Source organism: Cetorhinus maximus, chromosome 23 (genome assembly GCF_964194155.1).
Source record: "Cetorhinus maximus chromosome 23, sCetMax3.hap1.1, whole genome shotgun sequence".
Taxonomy (NCBI): Eukaryota; Metazoa; Chordata; class Chondrichthyes; order Lamniformes; family Cetorhinidae; genus Cetorhinus; species Cetorhinus maximus.
The window spans coordinates 39,303,852-39,325,496 of NC_135901.1; the positions used below are offsets into that span (position 1 = coordinate 39,303,852).

At 43.4% G+C, this 21,645-nt stretch overlaps 1 protein-coding gene and 1 non-coding gene across 2 annotated transcripts in view; both read left to right on the forward strand.

Annotated features, from left to right (window-relative positions):
• Positions 1-1,010: 1,010 nt before the first annotated feature.
• The window catches only part of LOC144698496 (uncharacterized), a 90,018-nt gene continuing 69,383 nt past the window's right edge, over positions 1,011-21,645 (forward strand). The window contains exons 1-2 of the mRNA XM_078570435.1: positions 1,011-1,141; positions 2,139-2,291. Coding sequence (XP_078426561.1) covers positions 1,011-1,141; positions 2,139-2,291 — 284 coding nt within the window. The remainder of the gene's footprint in view (positions 1,142-2,138; positions 2,292-21,645) is intronic.
• Positions 19,927-20,021, forward strand: trnai-uau (transfer RNA isoleucine (anticodon UAU)). The gene is made up of 2 exons: positions 19,927-19,964; positions 19,986-20,021. It is a non-coding gene; the product is annotated as a tRNA-Ile (tRNA).

Below are 21,645 nucleotides of genomic sequence, written 5' to 3' on the forward strand. Positions count from 1 at the left end.
CGTGGTGACCAGGATTGTACGCAAAGCTCCAGCTGTAGCTTAACCAGCGTTTTATACAGTTCCATTATTACATCCTTGCTTTTCTGTTCAATACCTCGCTCAATAAAGGAAAACATTCCATATGTTTTCTTGACCACCTTGTCCGCCTGTTCCGCCAACTTCTGGGGACCTGTGTGCATACACTCCAAGGTCTCGCACTTCCTCAACCTCTCAATATCTTCCTCGTTATTGAGAATTCCTTTGCTTTTTCCCTGCCCCCTCTCAAAAGCATTAGCTCACATTTTTCCAGATTGAATTCAATTTGCCACTTCGCCTACTCAACCAAACCAGTAATGTCATTTTAGAGTCGACAGCTATCCTCTCCACTATCAAGTACACGGCAATTTTTTGCGTCAGCTGCAAATTTCCTAATCATGCCCCCCACGTTTAAGTCTAAGTGATTAATATACACAACAAACAGCAAGGGCCCAGCACTGAGCGCTTTGGAAAAGCACTGGGAACCGTTTCCCTTTCGCAGAAACATCCATTGAACATCACCCTTTGTTTCCTGTCGTAAAACAAATTTGAATCCGACCTGCCACCTTCCCCTGTAGATCCTGAGATCTCACTTTCCTGTCCATTGGGGAATGTAACTAATTGGACAGACCTTTAAAAGAGCCGACTCAAGCACGATGGGTTTAAAGCCCTTGTCAATGATTTTCTGCCTTTCTTACTGTTTATCTTTCTGTTTTTATGTATCTTCTTGTTGCAGTATCATTTTGGTACCTACCTCTGTCCTTTATTGGGCCCAAATAAAATATGATATTTACACAGTTTACCTGGTGGGCTAATCCTGCTGTCTGAAAGTGCCTGTACGTGTAATTCTGATAATTTTCTTTCAAGAGTTTATTTATAAATTCCAAGTGAATGTCACTGGATCGAACTCTGATCATAAAATCTCCAACTCCTGAATCTCTGTGGTGCTGAATTTTGCCCTGTGGAGATTTTGCTATTTGACTTTTTCAGTCACAATGAGAATCAAGAAGAAGATTGAAAATGTCGGTTTCTTTGAGCTGTCAGATTCGGCCCGTGTGCCTCTGTGCAATTCCAAAACTGCAGGAAAAGCTGTGAAGGAACAGATCCGTTTCTGTTCCTCTGACAGGTGCGTTAGTGTCAGCTCAGATATCAGAAACCTCTGCAGTCTCCATGTCCTCATTGCCTCCCCCTTGGGTATAACCATTCTTAGTCAGGTGGAGTCAATCACAAGGGCCTTTGTCATGATATCTCCATGACTTTCTTATCACACAATTCCCTCCCCCACTCATTACTGCATAGGAGCCTGCACTATGCCCAAAACGCCATTGTTTCCTTCCAGTTTGCTTTACAATTACAATCGGATGTTCTTTGCTCATCTACCTCGCTCAATGCAAGAGTACAAGCGATAAAAACGGCCTCTCTCATTCATACATTGCAGGCAGCCTCTGTGATCATTATTATACCAGGCTCCAATCTGCCCGGGCCATGTAATCGTCACTTGTTTCATCAATCTAAATGGAAGAGTTTTGTTTTAGTGAACGCGCACGTCAAACGTGTGATTGTGTCGCAGGAACCCCTGCCTGGCTGGATAGGGACACTGTGCAGGATTGTTCTGTCTGTTATATTCCCTCACCGATTCTGAGTATAAGAAAATATTGGGCAAAAGGACGTAAAGGCAATTAAACTTGAATTTATACTGATACCTGTAGAATCCATCCAGGTTATGGGGTCCAGTCTCTTTCTTTCATTCATTCACGGCATGCGGGCTTCGCTGGCTGGGCCAGCATTTATTGCCCATCCCATATTTCCCTTGAGAAGTTGGTGGTGAGCGGCCTTCTTGAACCACCGCAGTCCACATGGTGTCGGTACACCCGCAGTGTTGTTAGGGAGAGAGTCCTAGGGTTTTAACTGGAGGGAGACTTGAACCCAAATATCTTGACCCAGGAGTGAGATTGCAGCCAAATATTCCACACGGACATGATCTGTTCACAGTTCCCATCGTAAACCTTATTCCATTCAGAGTTCAATGGTCCTTGATTCTGTTATTCGGCAAACCATTTGCAACGTTTTCGGAATCACACGCACTAATGTATGACACCCTAACTTCGGTTTTGGCGCACTAGAGACCGATGGTGCTCTCAGCACACTGGATTCAGTGATGTGTTCAGTAATACACTGCAACCTGCGGCTGTTAGTATTGGAACGAACACTGTCCTCGTTACACTAAACTTCAACAATGCCTTTGCTGTAATCACACTGGATTGCCTCCTATTTCGGTAATTATTACACTCCACTCCCGTCATCGTTCTAGCCAGAAAATAACCTGCTTATCGATCCAATTTAATATACGCCTATTATTATGGGAACATTGTTCCCGTCTATTTTCAACAGTAACATGTTCCTAACATTCATGAATTTGACAGTCCTCACTTAATGATACACTGGTACCTATTTCGGATATCATTGTGCAAAGTATTGTATTCATTATCATTAAACAAAGACTTGTTTCTTCTATCTTTACACTAGGACCTGTCTCTGCTATTAATGCAGTAGTACATACCTTTGTTTATATTACACCGGGTCCTGTCTCTGTTATTACCGCACTAGATTATCTCTGGTTCTATTACAACAGGCCCTATCTTTGTTAATACTGCACTAGCCCATAGCTCTGTTTGTAATACATCGACCCTGCATCTGTTTATGCTACAAAGGGCCTGAGTCATTCCATGGAATATACAGCACAGAAGCAGAATATGCAGTGCAAAAAGGATTAGTGCAGTTGTAGTGGAAAGAGTGGAAGTAACACTCAAAGGTTGCAGAAACAAAAGAGTGAAAATTCCATGGAGATCAAGGAATGTTTCAACCCTTTCCATCCCTCTGAGTAATAAATCATAGAATTACAGTTGTATTAACCTCACAACAGTTACAGTTTCAATTTGTCCGTTTTGCTTCCACAAATGATCACAGACTCATGGTATAGACAGGAGCTTCTGTAAGATGCTGATGTGATCATTTGCCAATAAGCTGCCCTTATTCTCGAGGTGATGTAATCCACATTCCACCTGATCACCTGAGACAGATAACTCTAGCTGGGAAATGACATAGACAGTCTGAAATCACTTTATAAACAAGAGCACACAGCAGAATGGTTATTAATAAATAGTTACAATATGAAACGATCTTCAGTTGAAATACATGAATTGTTCTTTTTGGGGTGTTAACACATTCACTGAAGTTGCAGAAAGACCGTGAGGTGTGTGTGTGAGGGAGAGAGAGAGATAGAGAGAGAGAAACGGACAGACAGGCAAACAGACGACAGTGAGTAATGCGCTGCATCAGATAGAGGGGCGAGAGAGATATTGGTGATTGGCACCTTCATCTCAGTAACGAAATGGCCAGTATGCCATGATTTTCTACACAATGGTACAGAGTAGAAAATGCGACCAATATTTTTTTTCTGCATTAAAATATCGGCAGCCACAATTTGAATAAGAGAACATGAAATGCCAAGAAAATGGTGAAGGTAAATTATTTATTTTTGAGGAATTGCAGTGCAAGTGTGAAGAATGATTCTCTTCATGAAAACATACAGAACAGGTGGCATATGACCCGTGATACTGTCGACTATAATGAAACGGAATATCAGGCGCTGCATTGAATTGGCCGCCGATCTCATGCCGCCCACCTTTGGCCAAGGCCTGAGACCATTTTCTAGCTCATTACCTTTATTTATATTATCTCTCTATTTCACATAGACACAGCCTGGCGCAGTATTAACTGAGACTGGACCTAGCTTAATTTAAGCTAAGAAATGATCTTCTGAAGTAGTAATAGAGATCGGGACTCGTGAAATATAAACAGAAAAGGGCTCTAGTTTAGCATTAAAAAGGCAGGGTCTAATGCAATAATAACTGCGAGTGCATCTTCTGTAATGTGAGACATGGTCTGGTAGAGTATAAACAGATAGGGCTAATGTAATATAAGCAGAGACATGGAGTAGTGCAGCAACAACTAAAACAAAGCTTAGTGCTGTATATGGAGACCCTTAGTCCAGCGCAGTCAGAACTGGGACTTTGCCGTATGTAATACAAAAAGAGACATGGTCTAGTCCCAGAACAACTGAGCTGGGGCCAAGTACTGATATAACTGAGGCAGGAACTGGTGTGATATTATGATAGGATCCATTTAGATATAAACCGAGACAGGGTCAGGTGCAGTAATACTGAGACAGGGCGGAGTGCACCCAATATTGATACAACATCTTCAATAATATAAAAGGAAACTGGGTCAAGTTTAATAATTACTGAGACAAGGTCCAGCGTATTAGTAACAGACGTTGCCTTGTGTAATATAATCACAGGCATGGTCTGCAAATATAAAGACAGGGTCTATTTCAATATAAACACATGCAAGGAAACGTCCAGCGGAATGTAATCAGAGACATGATCTAGTTTGCTATGAACAGAGAAATGATCTAGTGTGACATAAACAGAAATGTGAACTCGTGGATTATAAAGTGAGGCAGAGCAGGGTGCAGTAACAGATGAGACAGTAGCGTGTGTAATTTGAACAGAGACATGGACTTACGAAGTAATAAAGGAGACAGGAACTCGTGTAATGAAGCTGACACAGGGTCTAATGCAGTTTTACTTGATAAAGGACCTTGTGCGATATAAATTAAAATAAGGCCTAGTGCAATCACTCCCTGCCAAGTACCTAGATTAATATCAATATAAACATGGACAAGTGCAGCAATGAGATAGACATCGTATAGTACAATAGTAACAGAGAAAGGACATTGTGTGATATAAACAGAGAAATTGATATGCGCAGAATTAACTGCGAAATTGTCAAGTTTGGTATCAACTTGGCAGAGTAAAAACTGAGACACAGCTTCGTGTGATGCAAACGTGAGCATGTTCTGGTTTAGTATTAAAAGAGACAGGACCTAGTTAAGTAACAATTGTGACATGACCTAATGTCATGTAAGCCGAGAGATGATTCAGTGCAGTCATAACTGAGAGAAGGGTTGATATAATATAAAGAGGGCCCGGATCCAGTATATCAACAACAGAGATTGGGCTGAGTAAGGAAGCAAATAGACATGACCTGCGGTAAAATGATCAGAAATATTACCCTGTGATATGATCAGAGACGGAGTCTAGTTTAATGTGAACAGAGATAGCGCCCAATTCGGTAACAATTGAGACAATGCCTGTTTAATGTAAAGTACCTCGGCTTCACTGCCATCTGCTGGACACACGTTGCTATTGTCAATGCCGTGTAAATGCTAATTTCAGTTCATGCTTGTGATGTCATTGATAAAAATATAAATCATTGAATCATGGAATGCTTGCAGCACAGAAGGAGGCCTGTAAAGCTTAGGAGATGTTGAGATATAAAACCATTTTAGTTAAAATATCTACGTTCCGAATTCTTGATTTATAATAATGGAGTATTCAATTGTGCCTGACCGAACAACTTCCCAATAAGTGGTATTTATGGATCAAGTAAAATTTATTAAGCAATATTTTCAGGAAGAGAGTTCCAAAGACTCACGACCCACAGAGATAAAGAAAAATCGTCTCATCTACGGTTTAAATGAGCAGTCCCTTATTTTTAAACAGTGACCATTAGTTCCGGGTTCTCCCATAAGAGGAAACATCCTCTGCACATCCACCTTGTCAAGGACCCCCAGGATCTTACATGTTTCAATCAAGTCGCCTGTTACTCTTCTAAACTCCAGCCTAGCCTGTCTAACCCTTCCTCATAAAACAATCCGCCCATTCCAGGTATGAGCCTGGTAATCCTTCTCTGAACTGATTCTAACGCATTTATATCCTTCCTTAAATAAGGTGACCAAAAAAGCACACAATACTCCTGATGTGGTCTCACTAGTGCTTTGTATAACCGAAGCATAACATCCCTACTTTTTAATTCAATTCCCCTTGCAATACATTATATCTTTCAATTTACTGATTACTTGCTGTACCTGCATACTAGCCTTTTGTGATTCACACACTAAGACATCCAGATCACTGAATCTCAGAGCTCTGCAATCTCTCACCATTTAGATAATATGTTTCTCTTTTGTTCTTCCTGCCAAAATGGACAATTTCAAATTTCCAGTATTATACTCCATTAGCCAGACCGATGCCCACTCACTTTACCTATCTATGTCTTTTTGTAGCCTCCTTATATCCCCTTCACAGCTTAATTTCCTACTTATCTTTGTGTCATCAACAAATTTGGCAACCATCCCTTCCATCCCTTCATGCAACTCATTTATATAAATTGTAAAGAGTTGAGGTCCTAGCAATGAGTCCTTTGGCACATTACTCGTTACACCTTGCCAACCTGAAAATACCATTTATACCTGCACTCTGCTTCCTGTTAGCCAGCCAATCTTCTATCCATACTAATATGTTACCCTATATACCATGGGCTTTCATCTTCCGTAATAATCTTTGATGTGGCACTTTATCAAATGCCTTCTGCCAATCTTACTGCAGTATATCCATCGGTTCCCATTTATCCATAGGCCATGTTACTTGCTCAAAATCATGCTGGCTCTCCCTGATTACCTTGAACTTATCAAAGTTATCTGCTACAGCTGTTTTTCATAGTAGCTTCTAACTTTTTCCCCATAACACATGTCAAGCTAACTGGCCTGCAGTTTCCCGCTTTCTGCCTCCTTCCCTTTTCTATCCCAAACTAAAGGGACCTCCGCTGAATCTAGTGAGGTTGGAAAAGCATTAAAGCAATGCATCAACTATCTCACTAGCCACTTCTTTTCAGACCCCAGGATGAAGTCCATCAGGACCTGGACAGTTGTCAGCCCACAGCTCCAACTATTTACTCAGTACCACTTCTCTGGTGATTGTAATTTTCCTGAGTTCCTCCCTACCTTCCATTTCCTGACTTAAAGCTGCCTCTGGAATGTTAATTGTATCCTATATAGTAACGACTGATGCAAAGTACCTGTTCGATTCATCTGCCATTTCCGTGGTTTCCATTATCAATTCTTCAGACTCACTTTCTCTGGTGCGAACGCTCACTTTGATAACTCGTTTCTTTGCAAAAAAAAATTCATGGAAGCTCTTACTATCTGTTTTTATATTTGTGGCTAACTTTCTGTCGTATTCTATTTTATTCCGCTCCTTATTAAACTTTTAGTCATCTGAAGCTGTTCCTTCTCTTCTGCCCAATCTACCGGCATTCCACCTATCATTGCACAATCATATATTTGTTTTCTTTAAGTTTGGTACTCTCGTTCACCTTTCTAGTTAACCACGGATGGTGTGTTATCCCCTGGACCTTATTTTTTTACTCGCTGGAATATATCTATCCTGTGTATCTTGATATATCCTCTAAAATGTTTACCATTACTTCTCAATGAACCTATGCCTTAACTTAATTTGCCAATTCACTTTAGTCAGTTCTGCTTTCATGCCCTCATAACTGCCCTCATTTAACCTTAAAAACACAGTCTCAGACCTACTCCTCTCTCCATCAAACAGAATGTAAAATTCAATCATACGATGGTCACTGCTACCGAGGCGGGTCATCACCATGAGGTCATTAACTAATCCCATCACGTTGCACAATACCAGGTCTGGTATAGCCCGCTCTCTCGAAAACTAAGAAACAACCCCGGAAGCATTCTATCAGCTCCTCATCTGGGCTACCTTTGCCCATCTGACTTTTCCCGTCCATACGCAGTTTAAAATCTCCCATGATTATTGTCGTGCCTTTCCGACAGGTTCCCATTATTTCTTCCTCTGTGCTACCGTGTGGTTACTATTAGAAGGCCTGCACACGACTCCTACCAGCGATTTCTCTACTTTACCATTTTTCATCTCTATCCAAACCGTTTCCACATCCTGCTTTCAAGAGCTTGGGTCATCCCTCTCTATTCTGCTAAATCATCATTAACTAGCAGATCCACCCCTCTACCATTTCCTTTCTTCATGTCCTTCCAAAATGCCCTTTGATATTCAAGTCCCAATCCATGTCCTCCTGCAGCCATGTCTGCAATGGCTATCAAGTAGTACTTCCTTATTTGTGGATGTGCTATTATTTGGAAAGAATCAAAATTAACCTCTTTCATTGGCTTGGGGTGAGGTTCATTTGGTGTCACTTCATCTCTGTATCTAAAGCCATGAACACTGAAGACAAATCTGCATCTCTTATTCCCTGGGCCCACGGATGTATATTCAATTCTGAGCAAACAATACACCCTTGTAAATACAGAGCTATTGCAAACAATGTTACATATTCTTATCAATAATACAACTTATCGTATATAGCCACGTCAACACTTGTTTTAGCACCATAACAGTGATACGATACATTATTAGAAAATGTTAATAACACTTCCTACAGTTATATCAAGACAAAGGCTGCCCTCCAATACCGATCTTCTGCTCTACGGATATGGTTCATCAATTGAACCAAGTCATAGATCGTTTAGTTTTAAGATTAGGTGTTGTGTTAAGTTAAAGCTGCTGAATTCACCTTTTTTGTTTATCCTTTTGAAACTGAAAAAGAATCCCTCAATTGCACAATTCAAATAAAACAAATATAATTCATTGAATCTAGGCTTCTCGGTACCTTAAAGTAATTAAGACAATAACACCAGTTCCTGCTCCCAGCCTAAAATCTACATAGCCTCAGTAGCAGAAACTCAAACTGAGCTGTAAAGATAACATAAATATTATTTTATATCAACATAAAACCCTATAATATTCGTAGTTTTATCACTACTTAAAGGCCATTCCGTTCGTTCTTACTGTTCTTGTACTGTGAAGGAATAGTTTATCTCCTGCCACCCCCTGTCTGCTCCTCGTAGGCCAGATGTTTCCCTCCTTTTCATATAATTATCCAAACCCATTTTGAATGACTCGTTTGTCACGGCCTCCACCACATCCTCACGCAGTCCATTCAAGGTCCTATCCACTCTCTACATGAGCAAAAGCGTTTCCTCGTGTCGCTAATGCTTATTTTCCCAATTACCTTAAATCGGTGCCCCTTGGTTCTCCATCCTTCCACCAATTGGACCGTTTTCTACTTTATACTCTGTCCAGACACATCAAGATTTTGAATACATCTATAAGTTCTACCTCAACCTTTTCTTCTCTATGGAAAACAGTCCCAATTCCTCTAAGCTACCAGTTTAACTGAAGGTCCCCATCCCTGGAACCATTCTCGTGAATCTTTCCTACTCTCTCACTGATACGTTCACACTTTTCCTAAAGTGTGGTGCCCAGAACTGGACAGAAATGCTCATGTTGAGACTTTAACAGTGTTCGAAAAACTCTTTGCTTTTGAACTCTGTGCCCCAATTTATAAAGCTTCAGATACCATACGCTTTATTAACCAGCCTGTCAGTACTAACAACAGAGACAGGACATCGTGTTATATAAACAGAACATGGACTTGTGCAGCATTAACTGTGACCTCCTCTAGCTTAATATAAACATGGCAGGGTCAACTCAAGTAATAACTGAGGGAAGGCCTCGTGTAATGCAAACAGGCACATGTTCAAGTTTTGTACAAAGGAAGACATTGTACAAGGCATTAACAATTGGGACATGAAGTTTTGTCATATAAGCTGAGACATGGTTCCGTGCAGTAATAACTGACAGTGTTTCACAGAACAGAAAGAGGGCCTTGGTTGAGTATGCTATCAGCAGAGATTGGGCGGAAAACAGAAATAAGTGAGACATGACCTCCTCTAATATAATCAATGAAACGACCTAGTGTTATTTAAACAGGCACGGGGTCTAGTTTGATATGAGTGGAGACAGGACTAATGCAGAAACCATTGAGAAATGCCTGCTTCACGCAATTTGAGCAATCACGGTTTCGGTTCCATCTGCTGGACAAACCTTGCTATTGCAGATGCTGTGGAAATGCTGATTTAATTTACTGTTTCTGATATCAATCATAGAATCGAAGAATTCTTACAGAAAAGCAGGAGGCCATTTTTCTGGCCCGTGCTACCCCTCTAAAGGAGAAATTGACATAGTTCCACTCTTTTCCCCCTAGTCCAGCATTTTTTCCCTTTTCTGAAAATGATGCAATTTATTTTTGAAAGCATCAATTGAATCTGCCTCCACCACACACTCAGCCTGTCCACTCCAAATCCGAATCACTCACTGCGCTAAAAAAAAGTTTATTTTTAAATGTCGCAGTTGCTTCTTTTCCTGATTATCTTAAATCTGTGCCCTCTTGTTCTCGAACCTTCCACCATCAGGAACACTTTCTCCTTGCCTACTCTGTCCGGACCGTCATGATTCAGGATATCGTTAACAAATCTCCTTTCAAATAAGGAATGGCAAGAGAAGAGAACGCTAATATATTTGTGTTGTGGATACAAAATAATCACATATATGGTGTGTGAAAATGAGATCAAGTGAGGGCATCACAACTGATGCTAGGCGGTCTGTAATTGCGGTAAATATGTGCTTTTGTTTCATCTTCTATGAAAGAGGGAACAGTTAACATATACATTTGATCCGCAAATTAGACCATAGGACTTTCAGTGGTAAATTGCTACATTTATTACATTAGCACCAGCATGGTTGATGAAGAGCTGTGGAAATTCAGCTGAATCAATCCACGGCCCAGATACGATGCATCCGACAATTTTTATGGAAATAAGCTAGAAACCAGCAGGTTCTCAGTCATAAAGCTATGAAAAATAATTGAATTCCGCAAAGGCGCCTGGCGAGCAGATAAAATAAGTGCAGCGTTTATTGCACTTTGGTAAATTGTTCGCAAAAGTGAGTCAGGAAACTACAGACCATGAGTTACCCATCGTAAACCCATATGAACGGAAGGTTTGTGGGGCATGTGGAGAGAAGGAGAACCTTTCATTGTAGCCAGTAAGCGCCCATGAAGGAAAGGACCTGCTTATCTAGCTGACTGGTCACATTGAACGTGAGCAAACCGAGCTTCATAGGGGCAAGATAGATAGTGGATGTAATGCATTTGGATTCCTGCAGGCTTTCTAAACAGTTCCTCTGGAAAGGATGGGATCCTGGAAGAGATATAGCCACAATAAGAGGGGGAAATGCAAGGGAATCGGAATTAGTTGATTGATAGATTCCAGATTGTAATGATACACGGATTGTATTCGGACAGGAAGAATATTAACTGTGAGATCCCACATTGTTCTGCTTCATTCCTCATTAGTTTAAGATGATAATAAATGAAGCCAGAAGATCAATGCTTACAGCTGCAGTGGGAGAGAAAGGCTAATAAAGATCATAGGTGCACATCTGATCAGGGGAAGCTATGGGCGGATTTAAATACTTGAAAAATAAGCAGAAAGGCAATGGATAGCATTCCTCGGAGAGGAATTCAAAATTTTTCACATGGAGGTAAGGAATTAAGGAAGGAAATATCACATATGGAAAAAAATAACCTGTATGGAAAAAGAAAAAAAACTGTGGTTTCTGACTGACAAGAGTTGATTTTCTTTCAAAAATGAGCAAAGCAAATGAGGCCCTGGGACGGACACTGATTCCCTCTCTCCACGTTTCCTGACGCCTTCCCCGGCATAGTGCCAGCCTTGCCGCCTTCCAACCTGCCTCTAATGGACCTGGAAAGTTCAGGTTAATATTCCACTGGGTGTTCGATCTATGGAGCAGACTCTCGAAAGCAGGGAAGCCGTTAACATTGATTCTTACAGGAACACAAGAATAGGAGCAGGAGTCGGCGGAATGGCCGTCGAGCTGCTCTGTCATTCAGAACTTGTGCTTCAACTCCATGTTTCCACCCTTTTCCCATATCCCTTAAATCCCCGAGACACTGTAACTCTGCCTATCCCGAACTTAAGTGGATGGAGAATCCAGAGCTCTCTGTGGTAAAGAGTTCCAAAGATTCACAGCCCTTTGAGTGAAGTAATTTCTCCTCATCTCAGACCAAAATGTTCGGCCCCTTATCCTGAGACCGTTCCCAGTGTTTTAGATTCTCTGACCAGGCTGTAAAGATGTGAAAATAAATTCTCTCCCATATATTGTTTCTGTTTGATATGTACAATTTCCCCCCTAGGACCAAGAACGTGAGAAATGGAGAACATTATCTTGGAGTCATAGGTGGTAAAAAAGCTTTAGCAAGATCCAATGTGTCGGGTTGAACATTCACAATGTATTGCAGAGGAATTACAGAGCACAGCTAAGTTTAACTACACCCATTCTGAATGAGATTAAAGTCTGATAACTGTTCCAAATGTGCACATAGCAGCCTGAAATAACTCCCAACAACCAGCTCCAGCCAATACCTCCAATGGGGAATGATGAGAGAGTTCATGTACAGGGTCAGGTGGTGAAAGAGCGAACTCTGCTGCAAACTTCAATCCCACAAAGTATTGTTCCATATTCACAATTCATCAATATGTTTTCAAATGCAACCATGCAGTAACTGAACTTCTCTGAGGCTGGCAAACAGCACCGCCTGTAGTGGCGGTGAGGTGCCAGCAGAGGGTGGGGTTGTATCACTTTAATCACAAAACAATGAAACGGGTTTGAGACGAGGATTTGACCCTTTTAATTCATTCATGCGGTACTTTGCCACTGAATAAGACCATTTATCTAAAATTCATCAGCTGGAATACTTGCATCATGTGTCATAAATGCATCGTCAGCATCTGGGGGTTACCATTGACCAGAAATTAAACTGGGCTAGCCATATAAGTACTGTGGCCACAAGAGCAGGATAGAGAGGCTGGGAATTGTGCAACGATTAACTCACCTCCTGACACCCCAAAGCCCGTCCACCATCTAAAGGCACAAGTCAGTACTGTGATGGAGTACTCTCCTCTTGCTTGGATGAGTGCAGCTCCTAAACACAAACACAAGAAGCTTGACACCAAAGCATCCGACTTGATTGTCACCCCATCCACAAACATTCACTCCCCCCACCACCGACGCACAGTAGCAGCAGTGTGTACCATCTATAAGATGCACTGCAGGAATTCACCAAGGCTCCTTCGGCAACACCTTCCAAACCCATGACCACTACCATCTAGAAGGACAAGGGGCGCAGACAAATGGGAACACCACCACCTGGAAGTTCCCCTCCAAGTAAGTCACCATGCTGAAGTGGAAATATATCGCCGTTCCTTCACTGTCGCTGGGTCAAAATCCTGAACTCCCTCCCTAACAGCACTGTGGGTGTACCTACGCCACATGGACTGCAGCGGCTCAAGAAGGAAGCTCACCACCACCTTCTCAGGACAACTAAGGATGGGCAATAAATGCTGGCGCAGCCAGTGGTGCCCACATCCTGTGAAATGAATTAAACATGCCAAAGTACCAATAAATCGACAACTGTCCCAGGTTTAAGCCTGTTGTCAATATCACTGCAGTAGCATCCCTGTTAGCAAGTTAATGCTGTTCCATGTACGAGTCACTGATATGGGACTGCAGTGTGATTAACCAGCAACCTGAGAACCTGGTCACTCCCTGCTCACTACATGAATATCAGGATCGCAGCTCCTGTTGATTGACTATTACGGGGGGGTGGTGGGGGGCTCAGGTGTGTAGGACAGACTGAGGGGGATGGGAGGTTAGCCTGACAGATCTCAACCCCCTTGAGAATGAACTCTTTCTCACCCGTGTTCCCCTCTTTCAGTGAGACGGGCCGATTCCTGGCGAATAGGACAATCTGAAGACCAGTGAGCCTAGATTTATCCTGAACGAATGTGTCTGCCATCTTATTGTCTTCGAATTCGTCACCACTCACTTGTGCTTGAACTTGTCCTTGGACGACTGCTGGTGAAATGCAGAATGGAACGTCTTCTGCCCCATCGGCATCCGCCCGCCAATATAAACTGTCCTCAGTCAAATATTGCTAACAGCCGAGCGTTTGCCAAGCACCATACACTCTCTCCTGAATGCATACAAGGCTCATACTTGTCACCAGGTCAGTTCATATTTTTTTTAAGTTTCTTAAATCGCTGCCCTCCAATTGTCCCTTTGTTCTATTTTTGGTCAAGTTGACCAATTGAAACGACCTGAATGGCGATGGTCTGTTCTGAATGACCGTGTCCATCCTTTCTGATATTGCTCACGTGTTCTCTCGCTCTCACTGCCTGAACCTGTTCCCACATTTCCCATTACTGTTGGGCTCATCCTGGGCCACTGTAGCCATTTGCGAGACATGAGATTTTGGAATTTTTTAAATGTTTTAATCGTTTCTAAATATTAAAGATTTTCATTGAAATGTACCCACCATGTGTTTTGTCTTTAGATCCTGAAATGTTTTACTCAGCGCAATGTGAGTGTGAAATAGTCTGCCAGGCCCTTAAATGATCACTTTAGCATTAGGTATTCTGCCGAGGATGATGTCCGGATTGAAGCTCCACCCTAAGCCCAATAGGGCTGTGCAGTACTGAGCACTGCACTCTAGCAGGTGTCCCATTTTATTTTGTTTTTCTCTTTATGGTATGTGGGCATCACTGGCAAGGCCAGCATTTTCTGTCCACTCCTAATTGCCATTGAACTGAGTGGCCTGCTGGGGAAAAATTTCAGGGGCATTTAAGAGTCAGCCACATTTGCTGTGGGTCTGGCGTCACATGTAGGCCAGTCTGGGTAAGGACAACAGGTTTCCTTCCCGAAAGGACACTAGTGAACCAGATGGGTTTTTACAACAATCGATGAGTTTCATCGTCGCCATTACTGAGACGAGCTTCATTTTCTAGACTTGGTGAACCTAAATTCCACGAACTGCTGTAGTGGGATTTGAACCAATGGGCATTCGGTTGGCTCTCTGGATTTCTAGTCCCGTCAGGTTACCATTAATCCTCCATCTCCCCCAGGTGGAATTCAGAGGTGTTTGAATTCAGAACCATGAGACAGGGTAAATTTTTATTTGTTTGCAGGATGTGGGCTTCACTGGCTGGGCCAACATTTATTACCCATCCCTAATTGCCCTTGAAGGTGGTGATGACCTACTGCCTTGAACCAAGGTCAGGATTTGCTGTCCAACCCTAATTGTGAGCGTCATGTCAGGGGACAGTTAAGTGTCAACCACACTTGCTCTGGGTCTGGAGTCATATGTAGGCCAGGTGAGGATGGCAGGTTTTTTTCACTAAATGAAACCAATCCATGTGGTGTAGATACACCCACAATGCTGTTGGGTAGTTCCGGGGTTTTGACCCAGCGACAGTGAAGGAACGGTTATATATTTCCAACTCAGGATGATGAGTGACTTGGAGGGAAACTTCCAGGAGGTGGTGTTCCCTTGTGTCTGCTGCCCTTGTCCTACTAGATGGCAGTGGCCGTGGGTTTGAAAGGTGCTGCCGAAGGATCCTTGGTGAATTACTGCAGTGCATCTTGTAAATGGTCCACACTGCTGCTACTGTGCGTCGGTGGTGTAGGGAGTGAGTGTTTGTGGATGTGGTGTCGATCAACCGGCTGCTTTGTCCTCGGTCGTGTCAAGATTATTGAGTGCAGCGGGAGCTGCACTCATGCAGGTAAGTGGGGAGTATTCCATCACACTCCTGACTTGTGCCTTGTAGATTGTGGGCAGACTTTAGGCAGTCAGGAGGTGGGTTACTCGCCACAGGATTCACAGCCTCTGACCTGCTCTTGTAGAAATGGTATTTATGTCGATAGTCCAGTTCAGTTTATGGTCAAGGGTAACCGCCAGGATGTTGATAGTCGGGCATTCAGTGACATTAATCCCATTGAATGTCAAGGGGCGATGGTCAGGTCCTCTCTTGTTGGACAGGGTCATTGCCTGACACTTGTGTGGTGTGATTGTGACTATCCACTTGTCAGCCCAAGCCTGGATATTATCCAGGTCTTGCTGCATTTGGACATGGACTGCTTCAGTGTCTGAGGAGTCACGAATGGTGCTGAACATTGTGCAATCATCAGCGAACATTCCCACTTCTGACCTTATGATGGAAGGAAGGTCATTGATGAAGTAGCTGAATATGGTTAGGCCAAGGACTCTGCCCTGAGGAACTCCTGCAGTGATGTCCTGGAGCTGAGTTGACTGACCACCAACAACACAGCCATCTCCCTTTGTGCTCGGTATGACTCCAACCAGTGGATACTTTCCCCCCTGATTCCCATTGACTCCAGTTTTCCTAGGGCTCCTTGATATCAAGGGCAGTCACATGCACCTCACCTCGAGAGTTCAACTCTCCTGTCCATGTTTGAACTAAGGTTGTAATGAGGTCAGGAGCTGAGTGTCCCTGGCGGAACCCAAGCTGGGCGACAGTGAGCAGATTATTACTAAAGTGCTGCTTGATAGCACTGATTACCCCTTCCGTTACTTTACTGATGATCGAGAGCAGGCTGATGGGGTGGCAATTGGCTGGTTTCGATTTGTCCTGCTTTTTGCGCACTGGGCAAAATTTCCATACAGCCGGGTAGATGCCAGTGTACTAGATCTACTGAAAGAGCTTGGCTAGGGGTGCGGCAAGCTCTGGAGCTCAAGCCTTCATTACTATAGCTGGAATATTGTCAGGGCCCATATCTTTTATAGTACCCATTGCCTCTTGGGTGAGGAATGGCAGCGGAGTGGTGAGGTGGGCACATGAGTGTTTTGACACTCCAGTGTCAGAGTTCCAGGTAATGACCTAGAACTCGCTGCTCACCAGGGTGATCCAAGTGGAAATGATTGATTTCTGAATGAAACTCGGCCCTTGAGGCAAGGCAGCTCTCTGGGCTATAGCAGCTGCATGGGAATGAATGGGACTGTTCTGTGGGAGCTGTCATAGACAGTGGGCTGAATGGCCTGCAGCTGGGACATAAAGGACTGACTCCAGGTGGGAAGAGGAGGGTCTGTCGAAGGTTTAAAAATGAACTGATTCTCTGCTGTACTAACTTGGCCTAACACTCGTGCCTCTCTCTGAAGTCAGGAACGATCATTTTCCCTGGTGAGGGGCCGTCGTGTTCGATGTTGGGGATCGGCGAGACCCTAATGTAAGATTTGGAGTGACCCTGACTTAGAGTCAAAGTCAACAGTGCTGACCGACATTGAATGTCGGATATCACTGATTTATTGTACCTAACATTTAGCATGTTGAGGGTAGATAGTGTCCTCATGGTAATGTTGGAATTGATTAATACAGCCTGGAATTATAAAGCTAGTCTCCATAATGCTGACCAGGACAATTGTAACTAACCACAACTTTTAAAAAAACAATCAGGTTCACTAATGTCCCTTTAGGGAAGGAAATCTGCCGCCCTTACCCGGTCTGGCCTACACGTGACTCCAGACCCACAGCAATGTGGTTGACTCTTAAATGCCCCCTGAAATGGCCGAGAAAGACATTCAGTTCCAGGGTAGTTAAGGATAGGCAGCACATGCTGGCTCTGCCAGCGATGCCCAGGTCCCGAGAAAGAATGAAGAAAAGGGAAGTGCTCCCTGGCAATTGACCTTAAACAGCCTCGCTCCAATTTAAATTCAATTAAAAAGCCTGAAGCTCGCCTCAGTCATGGTGACCATGAAGCTATCGCACATTGTTGTAAAAACCCATCTGGTTCACTAATGTCCCTTTAGGGAAGGAAATCTGCCGTCCTTAACCGGTCTGCCCAACATGTGACTCCAGACCCACCGCTAATGTGGTTGACTCTTTTAATTGCCCCCTGAAATGACCCAGCAAGACACTCAGTCCTCAAGGGCGATTAGGGAGGGGCGTTAAATGCCGGCCCAGTCGGCTCCTCTCCAATCCCGTGATCGAGTAACGCTAACAGTAATAATAGATAACGAAAAATCTATAATCGCTGGCTTTGCAGAATTGACCAGAAACAGTTCGGTATGAGTGAGGCCGCTCCGGTTGGAAATCTCCCCAGCTTCTCGCAATCCACATGGACAGCGGCGGTTCAAGGAGACGGTCCACCATCACCTTCATTAGGGATGGCCAATACATGGGTGGCCTCGCCAGCGATGCCAAACCCCTGTGAAAGAGGAACATAGACTGAGAAGCAGAGAAAACTGAGACGCGTTTTACCTGGGACTGCGACAGCGGCGAGGGTGGTGTAGTATATGGCATAGAGCGGTCCGTTGGATAGTGCATCTTCTGTGAGGAGCAGCGGCGAGAAGCACCCAAACTCTGTTCGACTATTGAAGTGGGCATTATTATAACTGATATTTAACCCCCCCAAAGGCACAATTAGGGAGCCTAGAATGTGCTTGTCTAACTTTGAACAAACAAGTGAGGTTGCGTCACCCATTCATATTAATTACGACCATTGAACAAACAGATAAAAGTGCAGCCTCTTTGACTGTAGTTTCCGATGCAGGAGAATGATCTCGGCTGGTTCCCACAGAATGCTAGAAGGAAATGTCGAACACTTATCCTGTGGTCTGTCCGATCACATTGGAAGCCGACAGTGATTCTTAGAATATTTTGAGGGCATAAATGCAAAACACTTGATACTCTCCCAAAAGGTCATTAATCTGTGGAATTCTCTCCCCATTACTGAAAATAAACCTACTATTCTAAAACACATAAACTATGGCATTAGGCACCTATAACACAAAGTTACTGTTAGATCGAAGTGTCAAGTGCATGTTCAATATTAGATCGGCATATCAGGTAGAAATTTATTCTTGGCCTCAAGTTAAAGTTAAAGGTGGCTGCTGGACCGGACTGTCAGATATACGGTCAACTGTAGATCGTGATATAAGTTACAAGGTCATTGTTGGACTGGAGTGTCGGGTACAAGAGCAGTAAAACACAACATTTCAATCACATGGTCTCTGTTGACGGTGACATCACTTGGACCGGTTCATCAAATGGCAAAGTCATTGTTAGCACAGGGTACCATTTCCATGGGCACCAATATTCCATGGTTATCAATTGCAAGGTTATTGTTAAACCGGAGTATCACTTACAAGGGCAGCTTTAATGTTAAACTAGCTTATCAGCTCAACAATCACTGACAGTCCATGGGTCTTAGTTACAAGGTAACTGTTAGAGCTGACAACAGTTTAAAATGATCAAACTATTATCAATTTTGAAGTTTCCTTTTTGATCATTAGATAATCAACACCCTTTCATCCTTTCGGACTATGACTGCTCCTGTTCATCCTGTGACACTTGTGCTGTCTTCATCCCCTGAGAAATGAATTGAAAGGCTCAATTTGCAGGTGTCATTTTATCTCAGAAATAACCAGAACTCCGGAATCGAAACTATTCATTTCTGATCAGTGCTTTTATCCTGCAGGATTCCATAAGTCTGTTCTTTTTCACAGTGTAAGGTGCTGTATTCAGTTAATATTCAACAACAAACACGAATTACTGATTTCTGGCGGATCGGAGATTAAATGCGTTTGGTAGTGTTTCTGCCCAATTTTGAACGGGGGTTTGTGCTTCTGTTGGGCGAATATGACAACCAGTAAACTACAGAAACCCCGCGCAGCGGGTTAGCCAGAGGGGCTTGGATAGAATTTCAAACTGTGTCGTCATGCTGCAGTTCTGGATTATGCTTTACAGAAATAGGATTGGGCTGGGATATTTAGGAACAAATTGATCTGCCAATGGAATCGTGAAAGTTCACAGCTCATTAGGACCCAACGTGCCCTCGCCAGCTTTTTACAAGGAGCTGCCCAGTTAGTCCCAAAATCTTTCTCTTTCTTCATAACCCAGCAGCTTTTCCATTTCAAATATTTGTCCAATTCCCTTTTGAAAACTCGGAGTTAAGGAAAACAATATTGAAAAAGGCGCAGGACCTTCAGCAGTGTCCATGCTCAGTGTGTGAAAACTAACAAAGTTTCCCTGGCCCATTCTCGGCATGTTATTTTATTCAGAATATATTACAGCTCATATAGTATCATAAAAATTTATTGAGACCCCATTGACCAATCTGCCACCAAGGAATCATGTCTGACCCCAGTGATCTGTGAAAAATGTAACCAGATCAAATGCAGTCACTAGCGGGCGCTCCAGTGGCGCAATCGGTTAGCGCGCGGTACTTATAGAGCAGTGCGGTCAGCGGGCTATGCCGAGGTTGTGAGTTCGAGCCTCACCTGGAGCAGAGATTTTACTGGAGCTACTACATTTGGGACCACATTTGGATCCGAGATTCTTGAATGAATGGCACGGTTTTCAGCCGGCAGCATTGCAATGACAGAGCATAAGCGCACTCCTGACCCCCGTACTGGTTTATTAAATTCTGTTACACAGAGGTGTTGTACAGGAAGATCAACAGCGACTCATTTACCATTTCTCGCATGGTTCTAACTTGTTCTATTTGACTAAAAACGTCAAGAAAATCATGTTTAAAGTGTTGCAGTGCCACCACTGATCACACTAGATAACACCCGGCTGGAAGTGGTTAGTTATTACTGCTCCCCAAGTTCCACGGTGACAGACAGTCTGCTCCTTGATGCAGTTCCTGATACACGCACGGGGAAAGCAGATATCACCTGACTCATGAAACGCGCATAATATCAAGCTGACCTTTGGCACCAATCTGATGGTGTATTAGGTCTGTGTCCTCAGTACCTTGTTGTCTGGCTGTGAAACATGGACGACTTACAGCCATCAAGAAAAGAAGCTCCACAATTTCCATCTGTGCTGTGTGCGGTGGTTTTGGGTATCTCCTGGCGGAACACAATCAGAAAGCGGCAGTCTTCACAAAGACAGAGCTCCCAAGTTTGTTAGGCTCATCAAACAGAGGGAGGTTGGATGGCTCGGGCCCATTTTCAGGTTGGAAGGTGGTCACAGAGCTAAGAGCCAGGCGGCCAGTGAGACACCCAAAGCTCTGCTTGTAGGACAGTTACATTCGTGACATTGAGGCCCTAATTAGCGATTATCAGACATGAATTTCACTAGATGACTACAAAGGAAGATTGCAGCACTTCCTGTGAGCTGTTGTGCATCACCATGATGCCCTTTGGCTACAGCGGCTTGGCAACAGACGCCAAGACTAGAAACAACAACCCAAAACATCACTTTTAGCTTCATGTGAGGCACTTGTGATGGAAACTGCCCCTCAAGGTTTGACCTCCTCAGCCATCAGAAACTGTGCAGCATATAGAGACAAGCCATCTGAAATAGATTTGTTTGCAGTGTGTCCGTCATCTTTCATGAATGGAAGGATGACGAAGATCATTGTGAAATTCATTTGCAAAAAATATGACATGTTTCACACACAAACACACACGCGAACACGGCCAGACACACACAGACGCATATGCACACACACACATACACACACATAAACACATACACAAGCACGCATCAATACATACAGATAGACAAACACGCACGCGCAGACACAGACAGACACACACACATGCACACACAAACACAGACGTACACAGGTGCACACAGACATACAGGCACACATGCACAAAGACACACACACAAACACACGCACAGACACATACACACACATATAAACGCACGCTCACACAGACACAGAAACACAGAAAGACACACAAAGAAACACACACAAGAGCACATACACACAGAGACACACGCACACATACAAAAACACACACACACATGCACACACAGACACACAGAAACACACACGCACACACCACACACACTGACACACGCCGACACACACATACACACTCTCTCTCTCACACACACGCACATACACCCACAGAAACAGACACACACACATACACACACACACAAACACAGAC